Genomic DNA, 27,594 nt, shown 5'->3' with positions numbered 1-27,594 from the left:
CTGCATTTATATAGCGCTTTTATCCAAAGCGCTTTACAATTGATGCCTCTCATTCACCAGAGCAGTTAGGGGTTAGGTGTCTTGCTCAAGGACACTTCGACACGCCCAGGGTGGGGTTTGAACCGGCAACCCTCCGACTGCCAGACAATCGGTCTTACCTCCTGAGCTATGTCGCCCAGGCATGACCCATCTAAGATGTGGCCAGACAATGGGCCTCATTCACCAACCGTTCTTAAAAATAATTTTCTTCTTAAACCCCACTTACGCAGTTTTCATGATGATTCTGACATTCTCACCAATGTTTTCTTATTTGGGATTTGTTCTTAGGTAAGAACAGAATCTACGCACACTGAAGAGCACACTTACGCACATTTGAGTGCTGTAAGTTTGTGCGAAATAATTGGTTATTGCGTTTTCTTCAATTCTACAGTTGTATAATATTATAGGATTAAAATTGCAATAATATTTAAATAATGTATTATATTTTTTCATTATTATTTTCATTATTTTACAAAGCATTAAGGTGCCAGGTTCCACCTCAGAGGGTGGTTGCCTCAGCGGGATTACATCTGTAAATAAATGATAAAAATCAAACCATTGTAGTGACCTTTGGTCTGTACTGCAAAAGCAAATGTTTAAAGGGCACCAAAATGACTGCGCAATAATTTTTTTGTGCAGCGCGGGTTTACTCCGATACAGTTTACTGCCGGTTGATTTAATTAGCGGTATTAATGTGACGAGAAGCGCTTTGTCGTTTGAATGCATAACACGCAATTCCTTGCGCCCACTCCCACCAGCATTTTTTTTGCCTCATATTTGACATCAAACCATTTTTTTACTTAATCAGTTGTGCGCCCTTCTCCGGATACAGCGTTAATTGAACGAGTAATAGCATCCCATGCATCTTTTTTGTGCTATTTTTATACTGCTAAATATGACAGGTCGTGCTGTTCACTTCCTGCAGCAATACCTCCACTTCAGAACTACTGAAGTTTTTCTTACGTTCGGAGTCCGGTGCTCCACCGTCTTTAGATTTTCGTTTGGGCATTATTGACTTCGCTTTTTTTGGCCAGAATTCTGAGCACAATGCATGGCACAGCTCTAACACTATATATGTCTCAAGAAACACCAGCCCTAGAGTAAAGTATGGTGGTGGCTGCAGCATGCCGTGTGGATGCTTTCCATAAGCAGGGACTGGTCACTTTGTCAAAATTGAAGCAAGAATGAATGGAGCAAAATACAGGGAAATGCTACAGTTGAATCTGCTTCAGTCTGCTTTAAAAAATGAAGTTTGGGGGAAAGTTAACCATTCAGCAGGACAATGATTCCCAGCATTAGGCCGAAGCATGACATTGCATTACAGGCATTTAGCAGACGCTCTTATCCAGAGTGACTTACACAACATTCTACATAGCATTTACATTAGATCCATTTATACAGCTGTGTAAATATACTGCAGCAATGCAGGTTAAGTACCTTGCTCAACTGTAGTGCAATAGCAGGGCACCTGGGAATAGAACGTGCAACCTTCATGTTACAAGACCAGTTCCTTACCCATCATACTACACTGCCACCGCAAGAAGGTGACATCTACAATTGCCCAGTGTAAGTCCAGATCTCAATCTTATTGGGAATCTGTGGCATTATTTGAAAGTTGTGGTCTACAAGCATCATCAAACCTACACGGACAACCTGGAGCAAATCTGCCAAGAAGAAACTCACTCCCAAAACTCTCCTTACAATGTGCAGTGCTGGTAAATAACATTTTAAAAAGACCAATAGCTGTTATTGCAGAAAAATGTGTCTCCACCACATACTCTAATATGTGGGGTTTGATTACTTATCCAAGCTGCATATTTCGGTCTTTCATTTTATTTAAAATAACTGCAGACAAATAACTAATTTTGGCTTTGAAGATTTTGAGCATTGCGAATGACATAAATAAAAACGAGTGGCTGTTTTCATGGGAGCCCAGTAGTGAAGTAGATTCTGAATGGATCGTTTAACCTGGTGATTTTTTTCTTCACAGCTAAATAATGTGAAGCAGAGTTCTTATTTTTCCAGCACATAAGTATCATTCCGCACACGCAATCAATTCCAAATCTAGGTGAACTCTTGATTTCAAAGATATGGGAGCTTTAAGAAAAATTTTTGGCTTGTTGGCATTTCTGGTAGCCTAAGGACTTTGACCTATTTAATTTTATACATTCAGGAGTATTAGCTGTCACGAGAGTTTAAATGTAAAAAAAAAAATATCTGAAGTCAGGCAAATAGTTAACAGACCCAGACTAATCTATATTCAAGTTGTTTCTAGCTCAGGGTCTGCAGTTGTTCTGTAACTGTATTCAGGGAGGTAGAATGCTCTATTCAAGTATGGGATTACGTGCTTAAATTACATTACTTACTATTATTCTTAGATAGCAGTTTTCGGGGTGGGGGCGGGGCTGGGGGCAAGAATAAAAATGATTTCATAACTCGGCCGATCAATAGTGTACAGAGGTATCCACATCATACCTTTAATAAATTGTACCAAACAAACAGCAGAAGGTGGCAACAGAAGCAGTGTCATATTAATGTTAACATTGCTGCCCACTGGCTGATTTGGAGCCTATAGATTATTTAAACATCATAAACACAGTGACTTAAACTGGAAGTGGTGGGGGCAATAAGATTACCCATTTATTACAAACTCAGTTTTTGCAGTTCGCACAGCACATTTAGTCCGTATTTTGGTTGCATGTTATTTGTGTGACATTGATGTATGTTTGACTGTGAATGTGCATTTAGTTCATAACTGCAAGTCAGTTACAATTTCTCAGGACTCATGCAGTAGGGAGAGGTGGACGCTGCGCATGTGGAGGTTCAAGCTGGAAGTGAGGTCAGTTTGTGATCAGATCTCTGTAGACCGTAATAACACCAGGCATAATCTGGATATGTTAATGCTAGGTGTAAAGGGTGCCAAAGTAGTACCTCACAGCACTTCTGACCACAGTCGACAGCACTAGCATCATCTTAGTTTGTTAGGATTTTTATCAGGACTGTGGGGCACACTTTTTTATCAAGAACAAGTTCCTCAGCTGGATAAATACACTAGACACCTCTTGACTACCGCGTTTGTAACATCATGGTGCTGAACTTTATTTTGAAAAGACAAGTAGCAGATGGTATGCTCTTTTTTTAGACTTCCTATATAGGAAATAGGTCAGGTGTCTCTAGCAGTTTGATATACTAGTGCGAAAGCGAAAACGTGTTCAGTTCCCTGTGCGTGTGTCAGTACTGCAAGGTCAGCATCGTTTCACACCGCCTATGTGAAATTCCTGTGCTACAGCCTGAACTACTGGAGGGTAAAGAAGGGTTTTTTTTATAATGGAGAGACAACACACTGCGCTTTGTGCGATGGCTCAACACGTGTGCTGCGCTGGCACCATGTTTGGCTCTGTAAAAACAGCAGTGCGAGTGTGCCGCCCTCCAGCCTTGGTCTCTGACCTGTGGGTATGGCAGGAGGCAGCTGTGGAACAGTTACAAACCGGAATTCATCTCAGCCTGCCGACTGGGTCATGGTAAACAGTCACTGGGATAGAGCCAAGTCAGCGTGCGTCTTCGGCATCTGAGGCATGGAGCCGCAGGGAAGAGCATGCTAGTTCAAAGCTCCTGTCACCATAAGGAGCTGCAAGGTTCCAGAGCACTACCTCCTGCATGCAAAATGGTTTCCTGTCTGTCACCTGGAGGGAATTGTTTTGCCTGAATGTGTCTTTGGGTTGAAGGGATGGCTCTATCTAGACAAATGCTGCTGAGAATATTTGGAGTGCACCAAAATGTTCATGTACTTCTTTACATTATGTTTTGGGGCATTTTTCAGATCCCCTCATTCAGAGAAACTTAAATGGATTGCATTCTTCTCATGTCATGATGGGCAGATCATAGAGAGGGTTGATTTTTTTTCTGGTAGTAGCTTGCTTTTAGGTAATTTACTTGCACTGGAATGTCCAGTTCTTCAGCTTCTGCATTTAAATGCTCCTGCATTTGCATTAAGCTCATTATGCTTTCAGCTTCATGTAAATGCAGAATGAATAAGGACTTTAGCTAACCTGTGTACAAAGAGCAGATTAATTGCCTAAATCTCAGTGTGGTTTTTTTTTTTAGCAATATCAATACCATCACTGTAGTATTTTCGGTTGTTTGACATGTGGTGAATTATTACTTTCTGGTTTTTGAATTATTGGATTATAAAATACTGTACTCATCAACCTGGGGTGTCAATTTCAGCCCCCCTTTCGGGAAAGGGACTTCTTTATTTTTTCTTTCGTTGTCTCTAGTGGTTTTACTGACCGTGAAGGATTTTTTGCATCAAAGTGCGAAGCTTTCGACGGTGTAGGTGTTTCAGCAGTGCACCTTGAATCGGTGACTGATAAAAGCAATATTTGCTATTTTTAGATGCCTGTGACTGCCATTGTCAAAATCAATGTTATTAACCACTGCAGTAAGGTCTTTCTGTGTGTGCTTTCTGTTCTTTCTCATTCTTTTCTATTGTGTATTTTATTTAGGCAAATAGCAATTGTAGTGAGGAATAGTACTGGTCTTCACTGATCTTTTCCTAATCACAGTAGTAATATGGTCCTGCCAACAAATGTAGTAGTTTGTGTGGGAGAGCTCTGTGTCTTCTTTTATTTCAGTAAATTGATTGTCGATGAAATGTTATGTTCCATGTGTGATTTGTCTGCGGTGGATTCTGCTGCTAGTAGAGTTAACATCCCTCTTGGATGCAGCTATCAAAAAAAAAAAAAAAGATTCCAAACAACAGTCCAATCAATACTCATAGTTTTCTGGCTACAGAATGGCATCAATCCCTGGAGCCCTGTGCTTAGATAGTCATTACAATGATAGTGGAAAGGCTTTGTCTCACTGTGAATGACTGGAATTGGGTCGTCCGAGAGCTGAGGATGAGTGTTGCTGCTATGGCAATGGCACATCCGACAGCTGCCTGCTCTTTTTAAGTCCCACATTACATTGCTTCTGAATACCAGCCTTTGTGGATATACCACATATGCTACAGTAAAATTCAGGTTTTTTTATGTTCTTTATTTCTGAAGACATTTTATTTTGTCTGAATATATATATTATTTTGTCATTTTCTGTGTCTGAAAGCACAGTACTTCCTCATGGAACGTTGTACTTATGCCTGTGCTTGCCATTTTAGCTTAGACCATCGATTCGCAAGTGTGCATTTGCAAGGTCATTTCTGTTACCCTTTCAACCATGTTTGGCGATGATATAGTTCAGTGGATGTTGTTGTTGTTTTACTGCGATACAGCATGCTTGGTTAATTTACCCTCTGCATTTTTTATTTTATTTTAGAAAATATTCTTCAAAGCAAGACAACCAGACTAAGACCATGCAAAACCAGAGAGGATTTTTAAAATAACAGTTTGAAACTGTGTCTGATTAATTCTCCTCTGCCTGGTGGGGAAAAATGTCAAGTGCAGACCAATGCGATTTGCTAACGAAGGAATGCAGTTGTCATGGGATCGGGCATGGGGAGAATGCTGATGTTCTGCTTGCTGTTCTCACGCTGGCAGTTTGTTTTAAATGATGTGTACTGTGCTAGTCGATCAAATGTTGTTTGTTTTCCTTATGCTTAGGAAGTGCACAGCCAATAGGCCTATTATTTTAATCTTTAGTTAGATTATTTGAACATGAAGGGAATTAAGTGTCTTCAGTATATCACACAAGAGCGATTTATTGTTCTTGGATGGAATGGCGCTATAATGAATTTGTGGCTTTTTATGGTGAATATTGCTGTACCATTTTAGACTTTATGGAAAAAAAATACATCAGGAAATAATGTTCAAAAATGTTCCTAAGGTGAATGTCACTGCAGTGATGTAATAATCACACCACATGTTGCAGGTCCTTTTTTTGGCCTCTCAAGTCTTCCCCTGAACCAGCCAAGCATTTAGAACTAGATCAGGTAGCTGTCCGTGGGGTGATTACATCACTTCCGATAACCCGTTCATTAAGTTCTGTGAAATGCTGCTGATTTACCAATTGCTTTCCAGCATGCACTGTGCAAACAGTCAGCTGTTGAAATGCCATCAAAGCCTTCTTTTCCATTTGGTTGTAGTAAAGTGCAAGCATTAGTCATAGGTACTGTTAGGCCAAATGAATCTCACTTGAAATCATTCCATGATGATAACTGAGAAATGCTCTGAAAACTAGTCTGAATAAGGGAAAAAAATTTGGCATTGGGGGACAAGGCCAACCAGAGGAAGCGGGGGAGGGGGTTGCAGATGTCAAATTCCAGAAGGATTGGAGGATGAGCTGAAATGTGTAGGAGGGGTGCCAGAATCTGCGTGGGATTCCATGAGGGGACAGGGGCGTGCCAAGCAGGCCACGGCGCACGGGGGCTATCTCCTGCCTGGATGTCACGGTGTGGCGTGAGCTCTGTGCTTCTCCCTGTGTTCTCACGCCAAGGCCGGGGTGCGCTTCCCCACCGGGCCTCTCCCGACACAGTGTAAAGAATGTGCTGTCTCACACAGGGTGATACAGCAGGCTGTCCTCTCTCGCCCTCAAAAGCCATGGTCAAGGGCCCTTACTGCATTTAGCATTAAAACTTTCTGAAATGGGTAGGCACATTCCCGCAAAAACGAAAGCGCGGCATAAGCCAGAATGAACTGCTTTCATTTATCAGCCTGTGTGTGGTTTTTTACCGTATAATACGTTTCACTTTGTTGGTAATAACGAGGAAATGTTTTCTGTGACCAAACATGCATGTTCGTGACAGAAGATGATTTCCAAGTGGCAGTGGTGAGTAATGTGTCACGGAGAGTTACTGTGCAGAACTGCAGTTCATGGATTCTCCTTGCCTGAGTTGTGTTGTTGTTCTGCCGTTGAAGAGGATACGACATGGTCATCCGTCCACTGTTGAAATGTGAATATACCATAACTTAATTTCCTTGTGTTGATTGTGAAAAGGTATGTTTTATATGCGCTATCGTATGAAAATATTTCTTTTTTTTTTGGGGGGGGGGGGGGGGGGGTGCATAGTTAATTAATACTTGTCTACCTATTGATTGAGTTGAGTTTCACAGATTTCTGAAATTCCTCCATACTGTGTGTGTGTGTGTATGTATGTATGGCTGATATAATAATTTTGCGATAGTCAGTATAAAATATAATTATTTCTTGGTTATTTTTCAAGATTTATTGCTCTGTCATTAAGAATTTTCTGTTATAGAGTGGAATATTTGTTGCAAGAAAACCAGTGTGTTCTTGGAGGCTTTTAGTTTCAGATCTGAAAAGAGGTGCTTCCTTCATAAACATTTCTAGTACAGTTGCTCCTGTTGTGCAGCACTGGATTTGGCTGTGACAGTGCTGCAGAGTCCAGGTTCATTAAACCAGTCCATTTATTGACAGCTGCATTAGTGTGCAAAGCCCGTCAGAGTTCCTGTAGACAGCTTCATGGTTTGTTTTTACTAGGTCAGGCAGAAGGGCAGTCATCCTTCCTAATTTGTCTTCTGGTGTGTCAGCTATAGCAGTGTGGTATACTGACACATTAACTGAGTATGGTGCATAAGAGGGGAGAGAATACTCATTGAATGTTAAATCTGCAATCTCAGTCTTAAGGGTCTGCATTGTGGCCCTTCATCACTTCCTGTTTCATTATGGTGTAAAAATGAGGTAAAATGCATGTGAAATCCCTTTGTCATCCATCACTATACGGAAAAGCCCAGCTAGGGACAAGCATCGGAAATTAGCATATGCTATAAATGCTGTGATACATTGCATTGGTTATTGTTTATCAATACGCTATGTTTAAATGTATCTGTCCCTATCAAATAAACATTAAATAAATAAATAAATAAATAAATAAATAAATAAATAAATAAATAAATAAATCAGAACAGACAGATGGTTGTTGACCTACACAAATCTGGTACTGGGCCAGCATATTAGTAGCTATTATTAGATATGGGGAGTAAAAGAATCACTTGCAGGGTCCAGATTCACCAGTAACAGTTTTTGGCTAATAAGGTTACTGGAAAAGTATCTCTTGATGTTTACTGTATATTATCTCACAGAATCTGAGAAATCCAAATTTTATTCTGACATAGATCCAGCTCTTTACTAAACCTAACTTCTATATGGGTAGCAGTGGTAATGATGTTTATCTTGTGGGTGCTGGGTCTGGCAGAGGTACTGCTGCTGGCTATGTAGTTAGCTCAGTAGCTAAGGCCGGTGGTGGCGTGGCTGATGATCCTTCAGTGCTGGCGCTCAAAATGTTTTACTGCAGCAGCTGGTCATGAGTAGGAACGGGTTTGTTGAAATACCCATTTGAGTTTACGAGTCATTTTTAGCAGTTCTTGTTCACAGGGCTCCTTAGGCTTATGGGCCTTTCTTTATGGGCCCCACTCTCAAGTTTATGTGGTGGCTGAGACTCTGACATCTTGGTAGCAATGGTGATTACCCCCAGTTACAGTAACTGCAGAGCTGCACGCTGCATGTGGTGGCTCATTGAATAAGAGTGCTCGGATTGGTTTTTGGACTGACATGTTACGGGAGTAGTTATAGTGCATAATGCATTCTATTTTGATTATGTATTTGGGCAACTCAGGGATGTTGGCCCTGAGTTTAAACCCGAGTAAGCCCATGCCTTAAACCAGGCCAAGGTGGGAAGGATAGAATTGTACTAGATTGGGAATAGGTTGGCTGCGTTATGTAAGCTGCTTTCCATTGTGTAACAGTATTTGTAGAATTTTCCACCAAATACCTTTCTAAAGAGGTGAATTGTGGGGAAAAAATGTAAGGGGGATACGGAGGTCTCGGAGGGACTCTTGATGAAGTGTTTTGTTGGCACGGCGCTTGGAAAAAAGACATCAACCTTGTCCGCGGAATACTGGGGGTGGCGGGGGGGGGGGGGGGGGGGGGCATAGCTTCTTCCAGACGTGGGACGGCCGTTTCACTCTATTTACTTTTTCATTTTTTGTTATCCTCCCCTTGTAGAAACCTTAATGCATCTGACGTCTGTTCATGTGAAGGCTAGCTCAGTGTTTATTGAAGGTGCCTTGCCAGACGAGGAAAAAAAAAGTGGCCCATCTATAGCTATGACTACACCGCTAAGGCATCTGCCATTTCTATTTAGAGGGTGTGAATTATATTTTTTAAAAACAGATATGAAATAAAGGGCCTGGAACATTTTAGTAGTGTATCTTTAGATTATTATTACTAGTGTAAGCTGTGGCATGTGCAGTTGTGGAAGAGTACTTTTCCTTTGCTGGGGCTTAAGTACACTTCAGGTGTATGAATTGAATGCAGGAACACATGAGGTAGAACCTACTCATCTGGACCTGCTTAAACCTCAAAGTCACAAGCCCTTTTTAACAAAGTAATTAGCTTTTTTTTTCGCAAACCATGGGAAATGAAAGTGGACAATAACAAACTTTTCTGTACTCACCCCTCGGTGTAAACTTGCGTAATTATTATGCAACTTGCACCCACAATAAATTTATCCACTGGATTCAGACTATGGGAAACTGCTGACTTCCGGAAAGTTGTCTCGTCACTGCACGGGCTTTGAAAACATTTGCAGCTGGTGCGAGATTACGCAGCCAAAGATGATGTCTCTCTTTCGTCATTAGATCATCAGGCAATCATCTCCCCAGGAAAACTGCTTGCCTAATTTCCAAATCCTATTTAAAGGACACTTGGCAGGTGAAAATAAGAGTTTCGATGATTGCTCATGCCTAATCTCTCCTTTGCCCTTCATGTCGGAAGAGCTTAATTCTGGAGGGGTGTTGGGTCATTGATTCTCAGGCATGACAGCCATGTGATGGTGTCTTTTGGGAGAAGACTCTTGATGGTAAGGAAGCTTTAAATAACAAAGCTTTTGTGGAGAGACTTTTGAGAGGATCACAGTAATTTGGTCTTGAGTGCAGGGATACTTGTTGGTTTTTTAAAATAATATTTGGTGATGGGGAAGCACATACTGTCTGCAGGTAGCCCCATTAAAAAGTCACATTTAGGAGATCAACGGTGAAAACGATTTCATATTCCCAAAAGGCCTTGTATGCTAGATGAAGCATATAGCGGCGGCTGAAGAGCAATATTCCCTTTATACGTAACTTTCCTTCATTTTAAAGAGGTAGTTAGGCTTTTTAAAATGTGAATTAACAAGTAGTGCTACCTGTTCACTATGCATGCGAGTGTGCGTGCACGCATGTGTACAGTATGCATGCAGCTTTGCGTACTCACGTGTTGAACCCTCCTTCCACGGTGCAGCTGTGTCGTCTCAGAACATCTCAGGTGTCTCCCAGACCAGCTTTGGCCAGAACTCAGCTGGTACACACTGTAATGAGTGCCGATTAATGTCTGCTTCCTGTTGGCAATAATCTGCTGCCTGTTATAGCCAGTCATAACATGGCTGAGAGAGCCATCGTGATTCTTTCTGTCACTGGGGCTGTCGGGAGCACTTAGCACTACCTTAGAAGCATCTTATTAATCCACATAATTGCACATCTTAACTATAAGCACTGGCAAGGGATGCACAGTGAGCCATATTTAATCATCTTGGAGGAAGTCTTTGCGGATGACTGAGTTGAGCTTCCAAGATTTCCTCCTTCCGTACATACCATAATGCCAGATCTGTTTCCGCCTTCCTCCACAGATCATCCCTCTCATCTCTCTAGTGATTAATCAAATCAACCTTGCACAATCTAGTGCCTTGATTATTTATTTTTGTTCTCAAATTGGTAACTTGTTTAAATATATGGTTGCACCCAGTTTGCTTGAGTTAATTATAGAAGGAATCTGGTACTGGGGTTGGTAAACACCCGTTGGTGAATCTGTTTGCACATCTGGTCAGTGCACACTCATTGCTGGCCGTTTTATTGTCAAATCAGGAGCCGTCTGTTTTTGTGTTCTTAAAAATTTGATTTAATAGAACTGGTCTAATTAAGTTGCTTTAAATGTTCTGTCTGAAGAATGGAAGGCTTAGGAGCTTTGTTGCTTTGTATGATTTTTATTGCCATCCCAAATCCCTCGTCAGCTGCATTCATGTTAATAATTTTTGTTTTTGAGTGTGTAATATTTCTTATTATAGATAATATGTGTGATATTATTTCTTAATATTGCTTGTCTTTAGTAGTCTTGTTTATACACAACTCAGGGTCTGGAGAATAATTGGTACACTGAGTTTTAATGCAGGAGTTTCCTTTTGTTTCTTTGCTTTTTAGTGCATGTAATTATCTGCACTTATTGTTCATTATAGTTGAAGTAATCATTGAGCATGCTGCATTTTTTCCCAAATGCATCAGTAGAGCTGGTACAGTGCGTCGCTTGCTTTGCCACTTTGTATTGGTAATCCTGTTTGCCACCGGTTTAATTTTAACCTGCATTTATTGGATGCATTTGCTTCATAATATTTTAGACTACATTCCTTTACAATTTCTAAATAGAATGTGGCATGAACAGATAAGATAATATCAAGTCCTTGCTGTAGGCTCAAGTACACTCATGTAAAATGCCTTTTTGTTTCTGTGGTTATCATTTATTTTGTGTGGGATGGCTTATATTTTTGTCATTCAAATGTTTATTCCATTAGTCTGAAGCAATGATTGAAAAACATAATCTTTGTTTATTCTTATGGGCTCGGGGTACAGGGGTCAAGAGAACTTCTGTTCCTAGCGGTAATGAAAGAGCATTGTCTTGGTGAAACTCTTACTTGTTGCTGACAGTGTATCATTCTGCGATCGCCAACAATCCCACTGATCATGAACGTCGTTGTGTTTTTAAATCAGACACTGTTGAACCCAAGCCTGGCAGATAGGAAGGCCTGTGACTTGTGTGGCCCAGATAGTAGATTGGGCTACCCTTATTATTGAACATTGAGCCCTGCTGACCTTCTCTACTTACAGCTGAGATAAGACTTGCATTAGGTCACCTTCATGACACAATGCTCTCAGTCAGTCCCCCGTGCCACATTCCCTCAATCCCACTTTGGTGCGCGTGTGGAAGTTTTTTGGTAGTCGGCAGCGGCCACGGCGTGTCCACGGATCACCGTGGTAACGTCAGCGTTTCCTTCTACACTCCCCCCAGCGTCCTCCTGGAGCTGCGCCGGGACAGGAAGCAAAGCCGTGCGGGGAGGGGGGGGGGGGAGGGGGAGGTCGGGGGGGCGGTGCTGTGTGTGAAGATGAGATCACCATACCGCTGGCTGGGGAGCCTCCAGCGGCTGTCTCTGAGCTGAGCTACCCCGGGCTCGCGTCTGCCAATCGCGTACAAATAAACGGCCGTGTGCGGACCCCTTGTCCGGTAGACGAAAGGTCACAGCCTGTGAGGGTGGCTTTCAGTCCCCCGTGAAAGCGCTGCAGCCTCGTCAAAGAGTCTGCTTTCTGGATCAGCCTGACGCTGCTCTCGGCCTTTATGGGGCCGCTGTTCGGCAGCGCACTGATTTCAAACATGAGCCACTTCAGGAATGATAATGGCAGAAACATGCCTGGAAAATATATTTATCCTCCAAACCGCTTTCTTTTTTTTTTCTCCTTTTGTTTTTTAAAGGAGCTTTGCAATTTATGGGCCTGTTTTATCTTTTTACCACATTTAACCTCCCTAACAGTGTGGGACTACTCGGTTTTGTAGGATGATCATGCAAATACACCTGTCTGGTGCCAGGCTTGTGGTCGCACATGGTGGGATCTTGCCAAATGTTCCCATACGGTGTGCCTCTTGCATGCCTTTCCTGTGATACCATGTCTGCTTTTATATGCGACAGTGTTTCCTTAAGAAATAAGCTTTGTTAATTGGGGAAGGGTTTTGGCTCTGCCAATGGCTTGGAAACAACAGCGGTGTTAACTTGCATAACCTTAAGAAAACAACTACATGTTCACAAGCTTTTTCAAAGTAGTCTATTTACATTTTCATCTCATATTTAAAGTAGGGGTAGGAGAATGCCATTTAAAACACAGTTATACTTGGGACAGTGCTTTTTTTTACTGTCTCTTCATCCACAGTCTCTTCAGACCTAGGAAGAAACACCACAAAAATGGCACAATAACGTCAGGAGCAATACATGAATAAATGCATAATTACGATACTACCAAGAATTTTAACCGTAATATGATTTTTTCATCAGGAAGAGTGAAAATCGAGTGAAAGACCTGCTTTCAAGCTCTCAAGCAGTGTATTCACTTAAAATACTTGTTTCGCCTACTCGCCTCAGCTAGTGGACAGTGAGTGTTTAGTCTGTACCCTCCCAAATTCACAGAGTATGTTGTGCTAGTGAGAAAAGGTAACATATTCTATTGGCCATCACAAATTGGGGAAGCAAAAAAAAAAAAAAAACAGAAAAATGCATGTTTCCAGAAAAGTAAATATAAGTGAGGGCCCTATTGGAGGAGGCAGAAAAAGCCACTGTTTCTTAGCTTTAAACAAACATTGCTGGATTTGTGCTGACATAATATCTGCAGAAATGTAAGTCTGTGCTGCTGTTCTTAACTTGCTGATGGAGAGAAGAGTGGCTGATCAGACCAATAGTGCAAAAACAGGACAGTTTTATTCATCCTCACTGTGCATGCATACAAAATGACAGGTTTAAGTACTGATGCTGAAGTAACTGGCACTCTGTGTGACCATTTTATGGGACGATAAAACATTCATGCAGTGTGTCAGTTAAGAACAAAATATCAATATACAAATATTAAATCTAAAATGCCTTGTTTTATAAATGTTTTTGTGTGTAATATAGTATAAAATGACTTTTTTTTCTGTATGGCACCTGAGAGTATGCAGTCTTCTGAATGTACAGTGGAAATAAACATGGCCAGTGCTGTCTATTACAGAGCAGTAGGGGGCTGAGTGTCAGTCTCATACCTACACCCGCTCTGCCCGGGAACCTGATGAAGCAGACTAATGTCACTGGAATCCTGTGTCTCAACCCAGATTAAGCAGCACAGCCCAGCACATGGCCAATGTACAGCTACACTGTAAAGGGCCCACGGAAGGATCTCCATAGGTCAACCATGGGGAAAACAAGGCATACTTAACTATAGTGGCCATTGACAAACTCGAGTGATCTGTTATCTTTGTTGTTTAAGTATTGCATGTCCCCCATGCTCTCTTTATACTGTGTGGGCCATATTCTCAAGTTTTTCTTCGTTGTCCTCATGTAACGCCGCTTCTCATTGAGGACGACTGCTTTTTTATTTGGGATGGGAAATACTCACTTTCTCTGCTTGATAATGAAACGGCTGTTAGCAATAACCCCCCCCCCCCCCCCCCACACTCCACCCACCAAATTCTCAATTTCAATTTTCCCTCAAGGACAGTAGAAATTGGAACATAAACTATTCAGTCCTCTGAATGATGGATTGTTCTCCCAGAAAAAAAAAAAAAAATGTATGTGATTTTTCGTTTTAGCTTTCCTCTCCCTCCATACCATGAAATCCGCTTATTTTTTTGGCAGGGCAGTCCAGACGCTCATTGTGTTCTATCAGATTGTTTGCTGCCATAGTGATGTCATCATTGAAAATAACAAGCCGCTTGAATAGGGTTTTGAATACGCAGTGTAAAAGTAGGACTTCCGGTGGCCCTTGACCCATTGATTTCTGGCCATTCTTCCCATGCCAGAGCACATTCCTTAAACCGACACTCTTTTGTTGGCGGCTAAAGAGGATGTTACTCTAATGTTTTTCCTTGATCTCACGGTGATGTCAGGTTACAGGTATTTCTGGGCAAGACTACCTTTAACGTTGCGGTGGAATTTAAGAATAAATGTATTATGTCGAAGCTTGGAATTTGACTAAACACGTAAGTAACGTCCAAAGAATGCTGTCCAAAAGGGGCCAGAATATCAGTGTTAAAATGCTCATCAGCATTGCAGCTAATAGAAAGTTATGCTTTCCCTGTGAGTGAGGAAAGGCTCATCCTAAATTTTAATTTATTCTGCGTCTCTCATTGCTCATCAATAATGAAACTGTTTTCTTTAGTGCCTTCACAAAAATCATTGAATTTAATTACAATCTTCAGCTTGACTTGAGTCAATTTTTTAAATTTGCCTTTGAATCACAGTATAAAGAGGCTTGGTAGGGCTGTTTATCAGTTGCTTAGAAACAATATACAGCATCATTTTGTCCACTATCCCATTCTCATTAACTGATACCTACTGCTGTTTGTGTATATAATTTACATTGCAGAGAAGCCTATTTCTCAGCACTGTTTTCCGGTAGGTAGGGGTGGACACATGTCAGGCAGCGGGTCAGACTCCCGCAGAGGGCATTCTGGGCAATACACTGAGCTGGCTGGCAGGGCAGCCCACCAGCGTTGGCCAGAATCTCCACTGTAGCAACAGGAGGCAGACTGCATGGCACAATCCGAAAAATAAAAAAAATAAAAAAAATCCTCTCTGCGGTCTGGGGCTGACCACTGAGTTCTAACCGCTGACCACTACAGCTGCCCTGGTCCTGCGCGGGCTTCCTTACATGGGAAGAGTGATCACAGGAAATTCCAGCCCTGCCATACATAAGCGACAACCAGCTGAGTCATGTGGAGTATCCCTCTCTCCATGCTTCTGCACAGGCTTTCTCACCTTATATGGTCAGCGCATAGATGATGTCACTGCGTTTCTATAGCCTCGTGGAGGGAGGAGGTTTTCAAATAAGATTTTTCACGAGACATTTTTACTACGGCTTAATCAGTAAATTATTACATTAAATGTGGAAATGTGGTTCAGACCTGTGCTTTGTATGGTTCAGCTTACTTGTGTTATGAAGTAGGGTGGGATGCTGTATTTGCGATACTGCAGGGATGTCTCCAGGGAGTTCTTCTTTGTCTCTTGTCAGTTGCATTTGGATATTTGGCATTTGTTGTATAAAATGGTACTTTACATGTAGTTCAGATGTACAACCTGATGACAAGGGCATGAATAGTTCCCATGGGTTCTGTCAGTACCAGCCATCATTTTTGGGGGTGTTGAGTTGGATAAAGATAATACAGAGAAGTGTCATGTATTTCCAGATATTCTACTGCTGTGTTTCCCTCTCTCTGATGTGCAGGATTTCTTGTAATTCTTTGTGTATGTTGGTTCAAATTTATTAGAGTTTTTTTTTTCCTGTGAGGTATTGGATCTGTGGGTTTATCAATGTCTCACATTTTTCCAGCTCAAGATATTTTGACCACTGGAATAGATTCAAAGCTTTGAAAACCTGATTTTGGCAGATAAAACACATTCACCAGCTGCAAGAAATATGGTCCTAAGCCCAGGTTCTCCCTACTATCATCTGAGACCTTATAAGGAAAAATAGAAAGAATGAGTGGATCTCTTTTCCAGCATTAAAAGGGAATTTGGAATTTGTGGCAGGGAAATACATCAAATGTTTTTTGAAGGCATCCTCTTGTTTATTTGTTTTTACTTAGCATCACTTGGGATTCAGAGGACTGCAGTTACGTGCATAGCTGTACTTTTGAGTTTTTGTACCTGACATACAACAGAAAGGTTCAGCAACGGGCGTTTTAAAAGCAGTTAAATAAGCAAACACACTTAAAGTTCAATCTCTCCCATTTGCAAAATGTAGCGCTCTCAAAATTAATCTGCTATTCCTATGAATGGTGGTGGCAAGGAATCAAAGTATATGCACACCTTACAAAGTAAATTAGCACATTTTAGATGAAAAGCAGGTTGAAGCAGTCATTACGTTAGATATTGCAGCGTATTTTTTATTTTCACCAAGCCCATTTTTTATTGAATTGATTCTGCAATATAAAGTCTTGTTGCAGAGTTGTGTAGCCAGATAATATCAATTTAAGGACAACACATTTAGTGTTTTTATCTGATTCATCAAATCTGATATAGAAAATGAACTGTAATTTCCTTGGCAAAGTTTCACTCTACTGTCTGCGTCAATGTCTGAGCAAAGTTTCTCTGCTGCCATTATCTAGCATCAAGGAAATATGTTCAGGCTTTTTCATGTCTTTTCCACAAAGGAGCATTTCGGCCAAATTGAAAGATGGTATGGCATTGACATTGATTGCGGCAGTCCTGCCAAATGGAAATAATCTTTGCAAGCACCCAGATGCCAGTTCCTTTGATCTCCAAGGCCTTATCCTAAGTATAAGGATACTTTTTTTTGCAGTTGTTTGGGAAAATCCAAGATAACCTCATGCCAGTCCTTGTCTTTTCAATCATGAAACATGAATCTGCTTAAAAAGTAAGTGGTCTCTTTCAGGGAAAAGAGGGATTGTATTAAGTTCAAACACTTGCGAAACTGGCATTTCTTCAGAGTGGGAAATCCAGGTGCCCCCCAGCAGATGTGTATTTATTCATTCAGCATGAGCGCAGATACCCCCTAAGCATCTCTTCCCCCAGCGCTGAGCTGTGCTACCTGCACAGAGGCGAGAGTAGGGCCTGGAGAGTACAGCAGCTATGGAGCTGGGTAGGGAGATGACTGGCAGAGGAACGGGTGCAAGGTAGTCTGACTCACAGGATATAGACTGCGGGTATATGCCTGCCGTTGGCCGACTATTTCAGTCGAAATTCTCCTCCCCTTCCGCTATCGGCGTGTTACCGTTTTTGCAAGGGCACCGTCGCTACATCCTGGGCTTAGCGCCGCCCAAGACGTTTGTGATTGGTTTAAATACATACAAACTTGCCAGAGTGTTTTTTTCCCCTATACCGGAATGATAATGGGTTGAGCCAGACCTTTCTCCAGTGCTGGCACAGCGCTGAAACGAAGTGTGGAGATAGGTCTGGCTATGCGAGACTAGGTGCAAGGAGACTCATGTCAGCTTCATTTGCTTAAACCTGCTTCAGAGATGGTTGTTGAGTTGAGCCCAGCCGAGGCTGGTCTGTGTGTGCTAGAGCAGTGGTACTGGGGCCCGACCCATCAGGTCAGTCTCGATTCCTGTCTTGGCATCGTAGTCTGGCATGGCAAAACGTGTGGAAGTGAGGAAGACTCATTCACTTTAGCTGAGTTTTAGTGTCCTTTTTTTCTTTTTTCTTTAAGAGCTTTTGTTTCAGAACAATGCCTTTTCAAGAAGAGGTGAATTGGATATTAGCTGTTGTAACCTTTATTGTCAAAAGTGTGCATATTGCTTTGAAGTAAAGTGTTTAACACATGGGTTATGTGCAGCCTTAGATTGGTGCTCTTTGGGACTGATGAACATACTGTACTATTGATAGTCATATTCTACAGACATTAGCATCAAATACATTATAGACGTTTGCAGTTGTACAAAGTTCCAACACCATGCAGAATTGTTTTAATTTGTCATATTAAATGAATTTAAAGTTTTATCTCAAATTATAACATGAAATATGTTCTGATTGCCATGTCATTGTAATTTCAATAGAAACACAGGCATCTCTCGAAGAAAGACTAATATGGTTTGTATGTGAGTGCCTGTATTGTTAGTCATGTATGTAGGGAACACGCAATTATCCTACAGTGAAGTGTCTGATCTGACCCAGAATTACCACCACTGTAATTCTCCATTATTTCACCAGTCAGTAATTTTGTGCTCCAGTAAAAATGTAAACCCACTGCCCTGGTGAGTGAATGCCCTGTGGAGTAAATTACAATTTAAATGATTTTTATTGTTCTGTTTTCTGGGAAGGTTCCACAATAAAGATGGATGGTAATTATTTCCTTTTCACCACCCACCTCCAACTCTCATATTTGATTCAGAATTGGGACTACACATTTATCACATTAAGATAATTACTCTGGCAAATTAGAGTAGAATCCTTTTGTCCATTTTTGTGTTATTTGTTTTTTTTTTTGGTCTAACATTCCAGACAGGAAAAGACATATCATTTGTCCCGGTACATTTATGATTAGTAGGTTCTGCCCTGAAGAAGGAGAGACTATACATTTGGACCTGAAAAGGACAAATACCAAATGCCCTTTGAAAGTAAGAACACAATAACAACAATAAATTTGAAATAATTTTTAAAAAACATTTCAGTTTTTACCTATTCAGTTTTTAAACCCATTCATTATTGAGTCTGCATTAAAGGGCTTAAGCTGTTGTGTACTATATCTCCAGAGGAATGGATATGAGGCCCTTTCAGCTCTGCTAGTGTAAAAGCTGAAACTCACTTTTAATATGAAACTATAATACTTTCTTCTCTCAGATTTGTCGTTACATCAGCCTTTATAGCCCCAGTGAATGTTTAGCCTTTGTAAAGGCTAAACATGCATTGTCTTATCTCCGTTATGTTCATCACACGGTTATTTGCATATTTAGGCCAAGCTCAGTAATTGAGTGTACTCCCCAGCTCCAGACTGCACAGACGAATGAAGTCTCTTCTGGGGTGTTTCAATGGGGGAAATGGACGATGCAAATTCTTAGACCGATAGATTACATAAGGTGGAACTCTCCCAAGGAGCCTCAACAATACCCAGCTTGTGTTACCGTATTCTCAGTTTGACATTAACTGGCTGCTCTGAATTGGAAATGGCTGGTGTGGTATGTGTGGAGGCGCTCTCAACTGACGGATGATGTCGGGGGCGCTGTGGGTTAGTGCTCTTGTGTTTGTGCGCTGACCTGAGAGGCTGACATTCGCGGCTAGGGGGGCTACAGCGGCTCACAGCCACAGCATCCTGACAGCTGGAGAAGGTCAAAACCAGAATGGCCGCATTCTGCGTTCACGAGTGAGCGAAAATGGCCAGCGTTGCATCTCCGACCTCCAGATCATTTTTCTCATCGAAATTGTTCACCCAGTGAAGTCACACATTCTGAACTTCGCAGAATGTTAAGAATGAATACTTTTACATGGATTCTTGTCAGCTATGTGTGACAAGATGGAAGGGAATGAAAATTAAATTGATCCCTTCTTGCAGGACCCAGTGAAAGGGGCGCTATGATTTGCCCTCTGATGCCTGTGACTGTTACACAATTAATTAGAGACATTTAAGAAAAAAAAACGTTTTTAATATACGTAATTTTAACATAAAGCCGGAACTTTTCGATGATAATGTACCTGCACATATTTTCAGAATGATGAAGGTACTTTTCTTTATTATTTTGTGGCAGTTATTTAATATCACATTCCTTGGCCCCAAAAAGGCTCCTCTTGGTGAAGGTTTCTGTCAGAACTCACTTGAACTGAGAGGAAGGGGGCTGTGGCTATGGTAGCTGAGATTCCTTCAGGAATTGTAGTTAGCAGTGCATCATATTCTTAAAAGAAAAGATGAATTATACACTTTTTCTAGGTCAGACAAAGGAATGTCTGCAGAACTGTATTACAGAGCAAAGATGGAATTGCACTCAACCCTTACATCACTGGAAATTAGTATTGCTTCCCCCCCCCCCCCTTTTTTTCCTTTCCAAAAAGGCACGCAAAATAAGCACTCATTCACTTTGCCTTCCTGTAGGTGCTCTGGCTGTGTGGTAATATTTGTAATGCATGCTAATCTCTATAAAATCTGGAGTTATTTCCTGAAAGAAGAGAACTGTTGTGTGGGTTTTTGGAGAGCGGCTGAGGCAGGGATGCTAGCTATTCCCAGAAGTGTCTGGAAAATGTACGTTTCCATTACAGTCTGTCTAGTTTCATACCTGGCTCTTCTTTTTCTGCCGAGGGCCCAGCTCCTGTGGTATTGTACCTCAGCGTAGAGGCAGGTAAGCACTTGAGCAGCAAGCCTCTAGGAAACAGATGGAAGAAATGTGCATGCTTCAAAAGCATTTCATGCAGACCTTTGCACTGGTGAGCGGATTCTGGGGAAGATAAATCACGACTAGGCCAAGGATTTTTGGGCTGTAGCTGACTTGTGTTTACTGCCTGGATGTTTTGTTTTGCATTCCTGGGGCATAATTCTTGAGAGGCCAGTGTGTAGGACAGAAAATGACCTCCACCTTGGTTCTCCTCGGTTGGCGTCATCTTAGGGCTGTGTTTGTGCAGGGTAATGTATGTTAAAGTTACATGCCAGGAATGTATTTGCTTCTTAGCCAATATTTATACACAGGGGGGTTTTCAGCACTAACTGAAAATCTGTGCTTTTGGAAACAGTTGCTATTTTGTCACAAACATGAAAGGGACAGTTTGCTCTGGGTGAAAATGAAATGCCTTATTATATTTTTCATTTCAGCAAGGTTTAATGCGAGACATAAATGAATTCCAAGCCAAAGGATCTTGCTTTTATGGTCGAAGCTATTTGAATTTTAATGAGGAAGGCCTTGAAAGCAGTGTATATGAGGCGCTTAATCAACAACAATACCAAGAGGTGAAAGGCCACACAGAATGCCTTATTTAATAGTCGCTATGAGAACAGGCTGCCTTTGCAGCCTTGAAATCATTTTCCATAAATAGAAGGATCAGCCTTGGCTTTCCTGTACATCAAAAGGCTTTTTTTATGAAGGGCTCCCATTTTGTAAAGAGGACTATTGTGAAAATAGTGTGCTACTTATGTAGATATAACCTGGACCTTATAATGAACTCATTTTTGTCCAAGTCATCAAATAATTCTTCGGGAGTAACAGGATAGTTTATTTGAAAGTGAAATTTAATATTATGTGCAATATAATGATGTGTACAAAAGAGTACTGCTAGCTACCTAAATTCAGATTGCAAAGAAAAAAAAATGGAAACAGACTCTTAGCAGCTTCCAGGACTGCTGTGTTGTTCGCATCTTCCCTAAACCCAAAAGACCACAAACCACTGTTGGTTTGCATCTTGCAATGTAGCCTTTGTAGTTCTGTTCCTGAAGTCTTCTGCAGGCAGTAGTCTCTGACACCACATCAATGCCTGCTTCCTGAACAGTGTTTCTGATCCGTCAGACATGTGTTCGGGGTTTTTTTTTTAAAACTGTGGTGCGAATTCTTTGGTCATCAACTGTACAGGTCTTCCTTAGCCTACCATGTAGTTTCATTAGGCATGGCTGCTTTAAGGAAAAAACAAGGTAAAACATGCACTCAGACATTAATAAATGTTTTGGTGATTTTCTTGGCCTAAAATCACATGCTGTTTTTGCAACACCTGTGGTCCATCTGACACTTTTAATCTGCCTGTGCCAGCTGCAGTCCACCGGTCCACCTAATTCTGCATGGCTCAGCTCGTAGATTGCAAAGTGAAAAGAAGCAGCAGCAGCGAATGTGCTAATGTGCATGCTCAAATGGGATGGGCTTACATTAGCATTTGTGTGTTCTAAATTGGGGAATAAATAAAGAGGTTACAAGTAACCAAGGTCTTTTACAGCTGTCTTAAGACAGGAGGACTCGTCTCTTTCTGAGAAAGCCTGTCAAAAAATATTCTGTAAGAATATCTGTGCCAAGCTCATTTTTTAAGATTAAAAGCTCTCGCTTTTTCCATCTGAACCTTGTGCTTCTGAGCTATGTTTCTTCTGTATGGCAGCGCTGAGAAATTCTCCAGAGTGGATTCTAAGTGATCATTTGCCAAGACTTCAGCCCTAGTGCTAAACACGACTCACTTTTCCTGCGGGAATCCATCACCTTCCCTGGAATGCCTGGTAGTTTTTATGTGCAGGCTTGTTCTTTCATCCGCTATTGTTCCGTTTTCCTAGCCCTAACGGTATGAGTGTGTGCGTGCGATGGAGAGACGAGAGAGAAAGCTGTACTTCTCTCCCAGCTTGTCATAAGATCACAGAGCTTCAGGAAGCTTCCTCCCCTCCTGATGGCAGTATGGAGTGCCACTAATTTGTGGGGAACCCTGTGAAGAGAATAATGCTGACATCTCTTGAGTCCTCCATGTAGCCTAACTTAAACTGACTTTTTTTGTTTGTTTGTTTGTTTGATAACTGTCTTACAGTTTTGTCTGAAAAGGGTTAACTGGTCAATCAAACCATTTGAATCAAACCATTTTGCACTTATTGTGCATATAGAAAATTGTATTGGAAATAGTCGCTACTTTGCTATAGTCATTGGTTTTAGTTTTGCAAATTACATTACCAATTAATTTTATTGTACCATTCTCCAGTTGCAATAACACCTAAGAACAGAGCATTTAATTTGGGCTCGTTAAAATCTAACAATTTTTAGGACAGGGCACTATTTTTACGGTTGCTGCACGCTGGTATCTTGTTTCTTACCTCTTTATTTGTAAACTAGACTAACTTGGATTGTGCTATAAACAAACTGTCACGCTATCAACCCAAGAGGTGTCTTATGTTATTCATAAGTGCCCTCATGTCGGCCCTGACTAATTGAACAGGAAACAGGGCAGTGGACACACAGTTGGCCCTCTTTCACTGGTGTTTGGTTACTGTGCTTTTTAGGCCAATGGGAGGTGCCCTGCCTGTCTGTTACAGTCGTGGGTGGTCCTGTGTACTGCACAGGTAGGCCATAGGTGAAAGCTGGGTTTCTTCACTATTGCTTGAGCAGGATAGTGGCCTCCCCTAATCTGGTACATTTTTCATTTTCAACATGAGTTTTTGCTTGTATCTAGTTACTAGTTCGCTAAGTAACTAACATAGAGTGCTGAGTAACACAATTTAGCTACCTTCAAAGAAGCTTGTACAGTTGTGTACAAGCATGTCATGCTTCCAGAGGTTGTACATATATTACGCAATTGCTCATATGCACAGCATCTGGAAACTTCGCATCGCTGCATGATCTGCTTTTGAGATACTTTGATAGTGTTTTTTTGCTTTGGAACACAAACTCCTGAATGCCCTGTATCTGTCATTGCAAAGCAGGCAGGTTATGAAAAACCTCTAAAAATCTAAAACATCCTTCATTGCACAAAAGAAACAGAAATAATGTCAAAAAACCCAATCCAAACTATTCTTTTAAGTAAGATTTTGAATGTTATTAATGTGGTTCAACTGCAAATTTTTAAATCTAATGCGAAATGTGCACTGTGATTTAACAATCACAAAATAACATGCCTGTGTACAACAGTCACCACAGCTTGCTTCTTTAAGGGCCCCTGCACGTAAAGGGGACCCATAGCGTGTCTTCCTGAGTAAGAATTTGAGTCCCGAGTTGCAGAGGCGGGGCGGCTGGGGGTTCTGTTCGGTTCCCTCTGTTTATTTATTGCTTTCCGTCCTCGGAGCAGCCATTCCTGGTGGCAAAAGTGTAATTCCTCCCCCCCCTCCCGTTTCTCCCGTACGGCCGTATGAAGAGGTAAACCGTGGCCTCGTTCCCGTTGGCATATTTATGGAGCCGGCGCAGTGTGCGGTACCGGCGGAGACGCATTCTTCTTGGCTCTGCCGACGTAGCGAAAGTAAATTGAGGCAGTTTCTCTTTTCCTCGCGGCCGAACGGGACGAGACTGATAGGCATGTTTGTTTTTACGTCGGTGCGCTGCGTGGTAGTGAGCCCGTGGCCGCCTGTGGGGTGCCGAAGCCTGCGAGGCTTTGAGAGCTGTTTGTGAGGAATTTCATTTCACATGCAATGGTGTTTTGCCTCTCATCACATTTCCATTACTTTTATTTATTTATTTTTCTTGATTTTTTTTCCCCAGTATCCTTTGTTTTTATCCTTTCTCTTACACTTGTGTATGTGTGTACACATGTATAGTGCATGGTTTATTCAAAAACATGCACAGAAATAAGCTGACAGGGGTGAAAACAGTGCAAGTTCCAGAAAAGATAAAAATCTGAGCGCCTCTTGGCAACTCACTTCTGAGTTGCAGAATTCTGGATGAATAAAGAAGGATCATTCAGGATGAATAATATTGTTTTCAGGAAAGAAACTCTAGTTTTATTTTTTTATTTATTGATTTCTTTATGTATGTATTATTTGGTCGATAATCTTAATCTCCTGGAGGTGGTAACCATTTTAAGCTTTGGTACTGTAGGCATTTGGCCTAAGTGGCCACCAAAAATACAGTTTGACCATTTGCTTCAGCCTCTGTGCTTGTGCCACTGTGTAAAAAGAATGTTTGTGTTTGTAAGAATGGCAATTGACCGCTGCCAACAGAACAAAAGCCTGGTTAGAGTGAAAGCAGCCTGACTCCAGCCTCCAGACCACTATCTCTCGCGTAAAACGAATGAAATCTGAACTTTTTTTCATTGTCATCGTGTCACAAAGCCAGGCCACAAAGCAGTGGTGTCCGATGTCCGCAGAAATGCTTGTTCTCCACGTTGAGCCAACCTGTGGGTACCTTTTTTCAACGGTGCACCACCATTTGACAAACTCGGAGGGGTAATAGTCTGGCCCGGGGCTCAAGGGAGCGAGATCCGCATTGCTGCTAGGTCCCCTCTGAATGCAACCCGAAGCGGAGTGGGCCTGGGGTCTGCTGAAGGGGCCAGCGCTCTGGAACAGAAGGTGACACTGAAAAGATCCCTGTGCTGCCAAATTCTTTCTGTTACTTTCTCCCCTTTTTTTATTTCCTGCCTCTTAACTGTGGGAGCTTTCAGCCTCCCGTCTTCTCTGAGGCTCGGCTGGCTGCCCCTGCGTAGAACAGTGAGCATTCAGCTGATAATGCCCCTGGCTTGCGCTCATTCCAGTCTCTTTTGGATCAGACAATAAATGTTGTCAGATTTAGCCACGGTTCGGAATTTTTCTGTCTCAGCCACCAATTTCCTGGGAGTTTAATTAAAACAAGTTGGCAGCGACTCTTGACTTTTTTTTTTTTCTGAAGCCAGCAAGACCACGGTGTAATGTAGGGATGGCCTGCATGAACATTGACCTAGTTTAAACATTTATTTTAAAAAGCAATGAAAACCTACATAATTTCTGTTTTCTTTAAACGGAGCTGTACTTATGATATACCTCAAAGAAAATCATACCTTAGGATACCTAAATTAGGTTTCATATTTATAACACAGTGGACATTGATATTAGCTAGATGACAGTTGTTAGCAAGTATGTGATTTAAGACACTGCACTGCTGTCAAATTATTCTGAGACCTGATGTTAAATCCGAAGGGGTTGTTGCCGCTGTGAGCAGGCCCAAGAGCTGATCAATTTTTAAGGGGAGTACTGATGCGTACGTACATAATCCGTTATTTCTTCCTGGGACATTGTCATTTCACCCTACATCCTACCGGGTTGTTATAATCCAGCTAGCTGTTACTTTCATCGATCTGAATCCTTGTGTATTGAGATGGTGCATTGCTACTTTGTAGATTACTAGCCCTGAGTAAGCCATGAGCAAAGAGGTCTGTTTAAACAAATGATTGAGTTGCGTGATGACTGTCCGAGGTTCTCAGGAAGATTTCTAAGTGACGCAAGCAGACTGCGCTCTGTGGATCTTTTGTGGCTTTGAACAAATAATTCTTCATGAAAAGAACTCAGAATGCTGGCACTCCACAGGATGTTCCGCATTAAGGTTGCGTTTTAAGATAATCTTAATTCCTACAGACGGAATGTACTTGGTGTTACATGTCTTGTCCCCATCTCTCTCATTGTGGGCTCGTTCTCTGAGTTCACCCTGCTGCTTCCTTTGAGATTACCATAAATTACAGGGTATATTTTATCTCCACATCCGCAGTGTTCCATTCTCCAGTATATTGCTGATGACGCATGTTCTTGCAACCTCACAACTATGCAGCAGTGAAAGTGCAGTTTTTTTTTGTACCTTTTTGTCCTTAGAAAGAAATACGCACTTTCATAAAATGCCATGTAATTACCAGGGCTTTTGTATGGCGTATGCTGCTGTGATCTCAGTGAAGTTGTGCATCCCAATGTCCAGTATTTAATACCGAACAGGATGCTGTGGATTGAAGGCTACTGCAGGATGAGGCATACTGTAATTGGCCTTAACATTGCCCAGGGAGTTTTAGTCAACGTCTAGTCTATTTGAGGAAGGTGGGAAAATGGATTTGTGTTACTCTGATTTCTTTTGTTCCGGATGGCAGTTTTTTCCACACGGTTAAGAGCGCAGGATGGCATTGGTAATTTTAAGAGCTGTATGTTCTTTGGATTTGGAAGGAGTCATAATGCATGATTCTGTGACCTGATACTGGGGGTCATACTTTGTACTTCCGTAGTAATGCATTGGAATGCATGAATCACTGTCTAACAATGAACGCATTGGGACTTGGATTCTTCAAAAAGACAGTAAGCAAGCGATAAATGACATCGGGTAAATGAATCGAGTCCACTGTGAACAGGTGATTTCATTTAAAGCTTATCTGTTCTAAAGGGCCTGCTTTGGTTACTCTTTAAAACAATAGAAAGTAGCTGCCCCCGTTGCCAGTAAGTGTTGTGGCTTTGGAATGCTATTGTGCGCTTTGTTTCTTATGCTTTATCTCCGAGGCGGTTCTTTAGCAATATCATTCACTCTGGTTACATAAAAAGCCACAGTGTGCCTGTGCTCTCGTCTTGCTTTCCCATCTGTTCGGGAATGAGTGGAATGTGACGGGCTGGCTTCAGCGGCCCTCATGAATTTTAAACGCTTTTCAAATTCTAAACGGGACACACAGCGTGTGGTCAGTGGCGGACTGGGAGCTGGCACCAAGCGCGGGCATTATGGGATATTGGGTGTCCCAGAGATAATGGCTGATCTGCTTATCCAGGTGCATTCTTGGCCTGCGGTGCTTGTCCGGACAAAACCGAGTGTGTTTCTCTGTCCAGCAAACAACAATTCCTTATTTTACCATACATGAGAAGGGCATGCTCTCTCCGAAAGCCGCAGGAGGACTTGCATTTCATGCGACTGTAATGTATCTGTATAAATCTGGACTGGTATTTTATTTATAAGGAGGCT

The 27,594-nt window shown here is 41.7% G+C and overlaps 1 protein-coding gene across 7 annotated transcripts in view; it reads left to right on the top strand.

The window, feature by feature from the left end:
• The window catches only part of ddah1 (dimethylarginine dimethylaminohydrolase 1), an 81,643-nt gene that overhangs the window by 34,944 nt on the left and 19,105 nt on the right, over positions 1 to 27,594 (top strand). Inside the window, exon 1 of one of the 7 annotated variants that reach the window (XM_064333481.1) lies at positions 20,453 to 20,604. The exons of 3 other annotated variants lie outside the window; for them this stretch is intronic. Coding sequence is in view for 3 of the 4 variants with exons in the window: in XM_064333479.1 (XP_064189549.1) it covers positions 26,975 to 26,998 (24 nt within the window). In the remaining variant the exon portion in view is untranslated. Of the gene's footprint in view, positions 1 to 20,452; positions 20,605 to 20,656; positions 20,690 to 26,755; positions 26,780 to 26,953; positions 26,999 to 27,594 lie in introns of those variants that run through there. 3 more of the 7 variants (XM_064333477.1, XM_064333480.1, XM_064333479.1) reach the window with 3 other exon arrangements.

The sequence above is a fragment of the Anguilla rostrata genome, chromosome 4, assembly GCF_018555375.3.
Source record: "Anguilla rostrata isolate EN2019 chromosome 4, ASM1855537v3, whole genome shotgun sequence".
In the NCBI taxonomy this organism is placed as follows: domain Eukaryota; kingdom Metazoa; phylum Chordata; class Actinopteri; order Anguilliformes; family Anguillidae; genus Anguilla; species Anguilla rostrata.
This window is presented reverse-complemented; position numbering and strand designations above follow the sequence as displayed.